The sequence below is a fragment of the Haemaphysalis longicornis genome, unplaced genomic scaffold (genome assembly GCF_048455015.1).
Source record: "Haemaphysalis longicornis isolate Haplotype H1 unplaced genomic scaffold, Haemaphysalis longicornis Haplotype H1 scaffold_10, whole genome shotgun sequence".
Taxonomy (NCBI): Eukaryota; Metazoa; Arthropoda; class Arachnida; order Ixodida; family Ixodidae; genus Haemaphysalis; species Haemaphysalis longicornis.
This window is the reverse complement of record NW_027526204.1, coordinates 49,268,495-49,279,403: the sequence shown is the minus strand read 5'-3', so window position 1 is coordinate 49,279,403 and position 10,909 is coordinate 49,268,495. Positions and strand designations below refer to the sequence as shown.

Sequence of the window (10,909 nt, the reverse complement as noted above, 5' to 3'; positions counted from 1 at the left end):
TCGCCTGTTCCTGCGTCGGACGGTGTCAACAGTTCCGCGTCCGCAGCAGGTGCGCCTCTCCTTCCCTCCTCTCTCTCAACAGCAGCTGGCGCGCGCATGCGTCGTATCAGCCCGTTCGCTCCGTCGCGGTCTCGGCGTAACAGGTGCGTGATAGCAGCGTGGTGGGGCGTGGAAGGACGCGTGCTGCTTGCGCATGCGCGCTCTCTCCCCCCCCCCCCGTACTGCTCTCCCTCTACTGCGCGCGCTGCAAATATAGTGGCTAGCGGTCGCTGGTGTTTGTCACTGCGTTGCTCCTTCCTTCCTTGGTCGACGCTCGTGCCCACGTTTACTCGTGTCTGATACTCCAGCATCACGGATGAAGCGATGGAAGCAACACTGCCTTCAATCAGTACTGAGGCCCCAATGCTCTGCATTTACTGGTGTTCCCCTCGTGGGAAGGCGCGGGAATTTTTTTGCAAGGGGGGGCATCCATAGCGGGGGGGGGGGTGGGGGGGGATACGGTTGGATAGCACCAAAAGGGCGCTATTTGTGGTTACAAAAAGTACAAACAGCGAATTAGAACCAGACTTGGAGGATATATATTGGATTTTATTACCGACCAAAGAAATAAAGTTAATAAAGACCATGCAAAAAGTTACTGTCACTTTGTAAAGAGTGACCAGTCTCACTCCGTGAGGGTTCTCGACTCACGCCAACTGATCACCATCACACAGTACAATACATTCGCATACATAGAACTGCATTCCGTCAATGTTCCTTGAATAGCAGCTGCAGACACCTCAGGTTTTTCTTGGCAAATTGCGAGATGACATGTGTGATGAAGTCTCTTGAAATGGCTCACGATAATACTCGCCTCCCTCATTTTTCAATGCACTACAGGCGTACAAGCGTTTTGAGGGGCTGATTTATCCGTTTTGTTTCGGGGCTTGGGTGATGTCGCCATTTTGCAATTTCGAAGGGAAGGGTGTACAAGGTGATGGGACGGAACGGGAGGATGTTAGACTCTCCCTACTAGGTGTAGCGGTGAAGATTTTTTGCTAGATGTAGCTCCAACTTTGTCCGAAAACTGAAGTTCTTGCAGACTGCAAAAATCTAGAGATTATAAAAAAAAAACGCCAAACCTTTCAGAATTGTTCTCTATCTTCAATAGCCAGCACAGGCAGTACGTTTCACTGCCGTCACATGATCGGCAATGTTAGTCAGTATTTAAAATGCAATGTTGACCGCAGTCCTGAAAGGTGTTCCATACGGATATGCAGGACCTGAGTGAGCTAATCATTTCAGTAGCGTGGATTGTTGCGCTAGTTGGTTCACGTACATAATTTTAAAAACTTTGCGCTAAAGGACGGGAAAAAAGAGAGAACATCGGTGTCGTTCTCTCGTCTCTTCCGTCCTTCAGGGCAAAGTTTTTTTAATTACGGGCCAACCAAGCTGTGCAGCTTTTTTGTAGTGCATAAAAATATCCGAATTTCCAAGGGGGGGCAGTTGCCCTGCCTTCTGGACGCCCATGACATCACGATAGGATACCTCTTACAGCAAGCATGAAATTTTTAGCCACTTGTCTCTTTTGCCTTCTGTTTTTTTATCCACAGTGGTTCAACTCTTCCCCAGTTGAATAGTTAGCATCATAGAAACCAGCCTAGTTGTTCACTTTTGGTTGTTTACCTGAATGTTTTTGGAGCTTGCGTAGGATTTAATGGCAATGTGAAGTGTTGAACGCGTAGCTGGTCTGAAGTGATGTAACTGTTGCGTTTCTTTGACTGGAATTGCCACGGCTAATCATGAACAAAGCTTCGTTCTTGTATCTTGTTTTAAAACATGGGAGCCAGATTAGTTATTTTTGACATTGTCTTTACCCCGACATACGGGTCCTTTGAAGTTTTCTGATCCTGAAAAGGTCCCGATCTCTGGATACTTGCTCTCAGTGCAAGACCTTTGATTGCGCCTCTGATGTCATCACATGCACTTTTGCCGTGTGGTGTGGCAAAGAAATTCCATTCTGGCGACAGTTCATAGTCCACTTCATGGTAACAGAGATTCACGAAGTTCTCTTCTGTCAGAGAAATATTAAATTTTGTAGCTGACACAGACCTTGTTTGTTTCGCAAGCACTGTGCTCGGATATGTGTGTACTGCAACTGTGCCATGCTACAAACAGTCAGAAATAACTGCACGAGTGTACAGAAACCTCTGCAGGTGCAGTTTCCTGCTTGCCAAAATATGTAGCTACGGGGTGTAGTTGAACCTGTGAGTTGACGCAGTGGTATTACTGTGGCGCGTACAGAACTATAAAGCTATATATTCTGCATACTTCATCACTATGGCGGTCTCATGCAGACTTCAGTTGGCTCTAAGGTATCGGAAGTAGCTGGCTTGCTGCTCACTGATGGAATGGTGGACATTAAGATGGTTCAACATGTCCATGAACTTTGCCAAAAATTCTTCAGGCATCAAAAGAATGGTCTCAGCATTACAATGTTTTCCACTGATCCATTTGTGGATGTGTGTCATCCTTAATCCTGAAGACGTAGGACAGACTTTGCTACAGTAGTGCTTCTGTGCAAGCCCTACCTGAGCAGGCTGGGCAATTGCCGAAAATGCAGTCTTCATTATCAAGTTGGTATGATGTCGTAGCGAAAAGTTCTGCAGTCGTCTCCTTGAGGTTACTAGGGTGGAGCATTAATTTAAAATACCGGTGACACATGCAGACATATAGGGTGCGTGTACCACTTCCACCTGCCTAAGCACAGTGTCGAGGGCGCAAAACTGCGAATATTGAGAAGCCACACTTTAAACCAAGCACTCGCTTCCACTGATTATGCAACTCTTTTGTTTCATAAACAACAGTCGCTTTTGGAGGCCTTGAAGTGTGTCGTTTTGAACTGATAGGCTAATGCTCTGATTAATGCCTTCATTACTTCACTAACTGGGTGACCACATTTTCATTCCTGGGTGCCTAGAATGCCACTGGCAGCCTAGATTTTCACTGCCTCTCGAACTTGTTCTTGGGTTGCTCCGAAGAATTTTATTCTTCACGAGACCAAGAATGGGACGTCGAAGTAAGATAATCATGTTTTTTCACTTTTTTTCAGGGGAAAACGTTTTTGAGGTCGTTCATAAATATCACATAATCGCTTACAATTGGCCACCGTCGTGTGTCACAAATGGATAGTTGGGTCAGTACCCTGGCTGCAGGCATCACTCCCATAGCGTCCTCTTGGAAAGTTTCCTTAGACCTCGCCATGCAGAGCTCTGGCTCATACTGCATTCATTTTTTAATGCAGCTACCAGTGGCTGCTTCTGACTCCTCCTTTTCTGTTTAGTTACCCAAAGCTTCAAGCTCATCTTGAGTGCCTACACACAAAACATTGAGACGGTCTCTGAATGGTACGGAAGTTCCTTATTTTCGTGTGCTAAACTGCCACTTGGAAGCTTCACCAAGTCGATAACTTTTTCCTCCGATCACTCCATGAGGCCACAACCAAACCCCGTGCTGCTGTAAGGATCGCCGATGATCATGTCACCCTACCACCCCGTGCAAAGTTTGATGATCACAGTCTACTGTAAAGGTGCTGCTCCTGACGGTGACGCTATCGTGGAGAGTGACCAAAGGTTGCTTCTCGACCGCGGTGTGTCTGTCGCAAGAGGCATTGCGCGGATTAAGCAGCGCAAATCCCAGGTTTTGGTCACCAATTTCACTGAGGAGTACCAGTATTTCAACAAGGGCGCTTCAATTGCGTTCCTTGAAGAAACGCAACAAGCAAGTGATGTGATCGCGGTTGCCGAATTTGAACGCGCACCCGAAGATACCTTTAAGCTTCCGAATCCCTTCGACGTGAATCCGACGTTACAGCAAGCAGAACGAAACAAATTACTGGCTTTGCTGCGTCGCTACAGGGAGTGTTTTTCGTCGAACTCAAAACTACATCAGACACCTCTAGCGAAGCACCGAATAATAACCGAAGATGAAGCCCAACCTACCCGACAGTCACCGTACCGCGTCTTGTCCCACGAGCGTGAAGCCATCCAGACTCAAGTTGATGACATGCTCAGCGACGACATTATACAGCCATCGAAAAGCCCCTGGGCTGCGCCGGTTGTACTGGTGAAGAAAAAAGATGGCACATTAAGGTGGTGTTGACTACCGTAGCCTGTCTTCAGATCCATCGATGAGAAGTACTTCGCGTGGTGGAGGTGGTCAAGGGCGTCGTCGATTCGTGGCAGGGGGTACACGTCTTTTTTGGTGATTTTGTTCAGTCTCCGGTAGTCAACGCAGAACCTTAAAGTGCCGTCTTTTTTCTTGACGAGTACGACTGGCGCAGCCCACGAACTTTGCGATGCGTCTTGACGACGTGTTGGAACATGGCGGGGTCGACGAACAGCCGTAGAGTAGGTCATAGCCTCTGGCTCACGGTATGCTTCGGACGGCATAGAAGTTCCCAAAGCCTGCTGTACTTCTCGAATCACGTCAGTCGGGGAAGCGACTTGAGTTTGTGGCATCGTCGTCGGGAAAAGTTTCCGCGGCTCTTCTCTCACCACTGCAAAGATAGTCTCGCGTAGTGAGTCGGAGTTAATAGCGCCGGCACCAATCGTATCCGAAACCAGTGCATTGATTGGGCGGTCGTACTGCCTCGTTCGTATTTCAAGCGGCTTGTTCAACGCGGCCGCCTCAGACGGAAATTTGGACACGGTCTTCGGGGGGTTGCGGACAAGGCATGCGAAGAGCTCTTGCTTAACCCTTCGACTCAGCAACCTTAGTTTTTTTTCTTCAGTCATTTCTGTGTCCGCAGGGCAAAATAATTTCTTCATCTCCTCAACGAACACGAGCACGCTTTCATTAGGATGCTGCGTGCGTGTCTGCAGCAGCTCCTCGGCCTGTCCCTTGCGTACCAGAGTCGTAAAAGTTTTCGAGAGCTCGCTCTTGAATAACTCCCAGGTTGTCAGCGTACATTTGTGGTTCTCGAACCAAATCCGTGCGGAGTCTTCAAGGTAGAAAAACACTTGCCTGAGTGTTTCGTCGTCGTCCAATCGGTTAAACGTTTGGACCCTCTCAAGATGCTCCAGCCATTCGTCACGATCTTCCATAGGTGACCCATGTAATGATGGTAGCTCCCGCGGTTGCTGCAGAACTACGGGGGTGCTCGATGCGTTGGTCATCGGGGATGCGTTGTTCATGGCACCGGTCGTGATGTCTTCCGCATTAAATTTATCTTCCAGTACAAACTCGGACGGGAGGCCTTGCAGTCGGCGGCTGGCTCTAGTTGTAGTTGGACTAGCTTGGTGGCTTCCAGAGGTTGTTGGTAGCATAAAGGGTGCGTACCCCGCACCTCCACCAAATGTCACGTAGCCAAAGACGACGCAGCTGTCTTGAAGAAAAAAAGTTTATTGGGGCGAACTTGTGCTCCCCTAACAACTCAAAGAACATACAGGCGGCGAAACAGCAGTCAACAAAGTGACGTGTGTAGAATGGTGTCAGCAATTACAATGCCGCGGCATCTGCTCAGCGGGAATTTATCACTCGGCGCGAGGGTTTCTGGAATAGTTGAATTGTATCCAGGACACTGTAGATCAACGAAGCTTATTCTAGGCTGTTCACATTCGTTCGGAACGCTCTCCCTATCAGAAGAGAGAACACATGCGCCACAGAAAGAAAGAACGGAACACGCGCCTCCCTTGGCACAGAGACAACAGCGATAACACAAGCCAGCGCAGCCGGGAGGCAAAAGCAAAACACAAATAAACAAACCCAATGCATGGTTCGCGGCAATATGGTCACGTTTTATAATGGTCACCTAACATGATGCAGTACGTGTTTATATCACAAGCTTAAATGCAACTACATCTCCAGTTACAAGGAGTAATTATCAATAATAATACCTATATAGAAACCATGTATATTTGATCTTGATATAAAAAGGAAGTGTTGCTACTATCTTTAAAATATCAAGCTACCCGACTGCATAAAAATTGACCAGGAAAGGAAATATAAGTAGGTCACTAGCTACTTATCGCAAGAAAAAAAACAAGATGCAAAATTTTTGCGTCAGTGCCCGTTTAAGCAGGTTCATTTGGTGAAACTCAAAATAGCCCTACGCTGACGGAAAACTGGCTGAATGGCACTACGGCCCAATGATAAAAGAAAAATCGATAGAACACCCTACAAGTATGCCAAAAATTGTAGTTGGTAACACTGCCGTGAGGTAAAGGATGAATCTTCTTGGATACAACCAGCTTGAACTCAAACAAAGACGAAGGAAGTAGAACACAAGGACAGCTGCTGGTCTAACAACTAAATTTTAATATCAAGAAGGGTGAATATCAACACTCAAGACAAACAATAAAATTAATAGAAAGGCACTGCGCATGATCGAAACAAGTTTACAAAGGTCACGGTGATGACACAACAAGATAGACACGTTACCGTCAAGGCGCAAGCAGATATGCAATCTCTTTAGGGTGGAGACATGCTTGCTTGGCTCATACACTTATTACCTCTTCTTCTATGTGGAATGCCTCCATGATTTCGCGGGTTGTTTGATCACGGTGCCTAAATAAAATGCTAGTGGCAGGAAAATTAGGTTTGCATTCGCTGCACTTACCACAATGCGAAGAAAGATGAGATGATAGAGGGCCCTTCAATGACAATTCATGTTCTCTCAAATGCACGTTGATACATCGGCCAGTTTGCCCAACATAAGTTCGACCACAGGGTAAAGAAATGCTGTACACAACTCCTGTTCCGCAGGCAACATACCGGTTCTTGTGTTTAACACCACAACCGATCCCTTTCTTATCACTTCCCCGCTCTATCTTTCTATCAAGCCTGCCACATATAGAACGCAACTTGTGAGCCATGATAGCCACTTGCACTCCATTGCGATGGCCCATTTTTTTTAAGTTGTGCACGATTCTATGAATGTATGGGATGACTGCAACTTTTTTGGGCTCTTGGGTGTCCTCTGCAACATCCCGGCAGCCGGACTCTGTTTTTAGGATTTTTAGAAGTTTTTCACATGACCATGACAAGAGGTCCTGTGGAAATTCTGCCTCCCTTAACTTTTTAACTTGCTCATTGAAACTGTCTGTCATCAAGTGTTGGTATAATTTCGAAATTGCTGAATGAAAACATGACAAGGCAATAGCATTTTTAACAAGCTTGGTAGGCCCAATGAGTAGTTCATCAAAAGCTTGACCGATCGTGGCGCATACATCCAGAAGACCTGCTCCTTATCAAAACGAAGATACAGATCCAGATAGAATGCCATTCTGTTTCAATGTTTCAATCGTGAATTTGAGTCCCAGGCTATTTTGCTTACAGGATGAATCGTCAGTACAAACAGCCGGACTGCAGACTGACAATTCTCAAGCAAAGGCAAATTTTCACAACACACTACATGTGCGCATAGTCTGCTTTCACTGGTGATAACTAGGTAAAGTGTAAACCAGTCACTCTTGTTGGGGTAATAAATGCATATATTTCATAGAAATGTACGGAAGACCGAATGGAATAATGAAAGTGGAAACCGGTGCACAGCATAGCTACAACCACAACACTAACAAGCTCAACATTGGCACCCAACGAACAATAAATTGACTTCACTTTGGGAACACATGTACATGCTCGCTCTAACAAATTCAGACCCAAGTCATTATCAATTCTCTTAAGTTTGAGGATCCTATACATATTAATTCATGTCCTTGCCACTTTCCCCTGGTGGCTGACGATTGAGGATCGCCTGTTTTGCTTTCCCATATCTGAGGCTCCGGGTCAAAAACTTGGAGGCTCACAAAAATGGTTCAACTTAAATTGAGGATGACTCAGCGAGCAATGGAACAGATGATGGGTGTAACTTGGTAGAGAAGAGAGCAGAGTGGGTCAGGGGACAAATGTGTGTTAAGGACGTATTAGTAGAAATTGAGAAATGGACGTGGGCAGGGCATGTAATGTGAAGGCAAGATAACCGTTGGTCATTAAAAGTGACACTGCGGATCCCATACAAGGCAAGCGTGGTAATGGGTGGCAGAAATTGAGATGGGCAGATGAGATTAGGAAGTTCGCGGGGATAAATTGGTCGCAGTTAGCGGAGTCGGATAATTGGAGGTATATAGGAGAGATGAAGGCCCTGCAGTGAGCTTAGGCAGGCTTAGAACGACAATTCAATTTTTTGATATGCACTAATTCTTGTTGTCGTCACTTTGTTCTGGTGGCTGATGATTGACGGTCATCCCGTTTACTGCAACTTTTCGTCGGAGTGTGGAAGAATAAAAAACCTACCACTTTTTTATGTTCTTCCAGTAGTGAGCAAAATGCATACTCTCTTAGGCGTACAAAATTCTGAAAGTCGAGGACTCTGCCCAAAACCGATGCATACAATACACTAGCAGACACACTGGTGTAGCATAGCTCAAATTGGTGGGAGGCATCACCGAGCAGCTAAGCATCATGAGCAATATGGAGGGGAACGCTCCAGCTGTTGAAGACAAATGAACCGAGGAGGAAATGCACCTCTGAAATAAATTGCTGTTTCCATTGACAATAACTCCAGTAATACAATCTGTTCAACCAAGTTCAAGGAGGTGATTACCAGGAAATTGCTGTATTTAACATATGTGCATCCATGTATCGGTCGCCGGTGTTTCAGAACCCCTTTTGACTCTTTCTGGACAATACTTTTCTGACACCCATCGATTATAGTGTGTATACAATATTTCATCCTTCAATAAATTTACATTTACAACAATCAGTTTTTGACAAATGGTACAGGCATTAGATTTTTCTCCATGACGGAATCTTGCATGATATATAAACATCCGTTTTGACATAAATAGCAAACAGTTTTTCACGAGAGTGCAATTCCTTGTGCAGAACAGTTGTTGCCAAATGCTAGGTGTCACTAAAGTGCAATCATTTACGACTAATAAAAAGCTTTGAGAAAAAGCGCTCCCAATGTGGCGACCACGCCCTGCAAAGGATGAAATTATTAACGCAATTATGCAAGTGATTTCCACGAGTGAAACTAGTCGGACGGTTACTATCGACAGAATGCCTGGCAAGTGCAGTAGTTTATGTAAGACAAAGAAGTGTCTTTTAGTAAGCTGATTCTCTCAATCAATACACACGTATGGGTTCCCACTGAAGTGTAATTCTTTATGAGCAATCAACTCCCCTTTTTATGTGTAAATCTGATAGGAGATGCAAAATTGTGGCCTTTTTTGAGTGCACTCCTTCATGAGTGACCAAACTGGACCATGAAAAAAGTCTCTTGACGGGTTCTACGGACTGTTTTTCAAGAGAGTGCCGTCTTTCATGACACCAGGTGAACTTTGTGAGTAAAGCTTTTCTGAGAGATGACACACAGAGCCCTTGATGAGAATGCAGTGTTTCATGGGTGACCAAGTGGGTTTTTGGAGTAAAGCTCTTCTGACAGCTGCTGTATACCAAAGGCCTCTCAACTGTGAAATTTTTTATGGTTAATCAGGTTGGGTCTTTGAGCAAAGCACTTCTAACAGGTGCTATGCACATACAGCCTCTCGCCAGAGTGAAATCTTTTATGATCCACCAAACTGGAACTGTGTGTACAGCTCTTCTGACAGGTGCTACCAACATACCTTCTAACAAGAGTGCAATCTCTCATGAACAACCAGGTGCCTTCTTTGAGTAAAGCTCTTCTGACAGGTGCTGCACACATACGGCCTCTCGCCAGAGTGCAATTTTTCATGAACAACCAGGTGGCCTCTTTGAGTAAAGCTTTTCTGACAGGTGCTGCACACATACGGCTTCTCGCCAGAGTGCAATTTCTCATGAACAACCAGTTGGCTTCTGCGAGTGAAGCTCTTCTGACAGGTGCTGCACACATACGGCCTCTCGCCAGAGTGCAATCTCTCATGAACAACCAGGTGGCCTCTTTGAGTAAAGATCTTCTGACAGGTGCTGCACACATACGGCCTATCGCCAGAGTGCAATTTCTCATGAACAACCAGGCACCTTCTTTGAGTAAAGCTCTTCTGACAGGTGCTGCACACATACGGCCTCTCGCCAGAGTGCAATTTCTCATGAACAACCAGGTGGCCTCTTTGAGTAAAGCTCTTCTGACAGGTGCTGCACACATACGGCCTCTCTCCAGAGTGCAATTTCTCATGAACAACCAGGTGGCTTCTTTGAGTAAAGCTCTTCTGACAGGTGCTGCACACATACGGCCTCTCGCCAGAGTGCAATTTCTCATGCCTAACCAGGTGGCTTCTCCAAGTGAAGCTCTTCTGACAGGTGCTGCACACATACGGCCTCTCGCCAGAGTGCGATTTCTCATGATCAAGCAGGTAGCGTCTTCGAGTAAAACTCTTTTCACAGGTGGTGCACTCATATTGCACTCTCTGATGGCTGCCCAGGTTGCATTTTTCGACAAACATTTTTTTGCAAACCGTGTAGGTGGAGCCCCTTTTTGTGGTGCGCAACTTCACCTGATGAGGGGGATGGTTGCATTGCTGACAGGGCTGACAGGAACCAAATTTCCCTCTGAAATGAAGTTTTTTCACAGTCACTTCAAAGATTTCTAAGTTGGCAGAATAAGATACAAGAAAAGTAAATATGGAATGAGGATATTGCAAGAATCAAGTTAATGCAATCTTTGAGACCAACCGCAATAAGTGTCAACCCAATAAATGCATTTATACAAACTATTCACAATGTAAAAAACAGAAAATTCAAGGTTTCTGCAAATTTTCTTCACACTTGTCAACAACTTCTGTCAAGCATTGTTTAACCGAAGGTGTAGCAGCAGGTTATATATCAACAAATCACATTGCAAGTCTAGTGCTTTAAATTTTCTCTGAATAAACTTTAATTAGACCATACTAATTCTTTTCTGGTAGTGGAAATTATATGTTAACTTTATTCATTTTATGTACACAAA

At 45.4% G+C, this 10,909-nt stretch overlaps 1 protein-coding gene across 1 annotated transcript in view; it reads right to left on the bottom strand.

Moving 5' to 3' along the window:
- Positions 1-5,928: 5,928 nt before the first annotated feature.
- LOC144158485 (uncharacterized) overlaps positions 5,929-10,909 on the bottom strand; it is a 42,421-nt gene continuing 37,440 nt past the window's right edge. Inside the window, exon 5 of the mRNA XM_077689389.1 lies at positions 5,929-10,512. Coding sequence (XP_077545515.1) covers positions 9,612-10,512 — 901 coding nt within the window. The 3' untranslated portion in view covers positions 5,929-9,611. The remainder of the gene's footprint in view (positions 10,513-10,909) is intronic.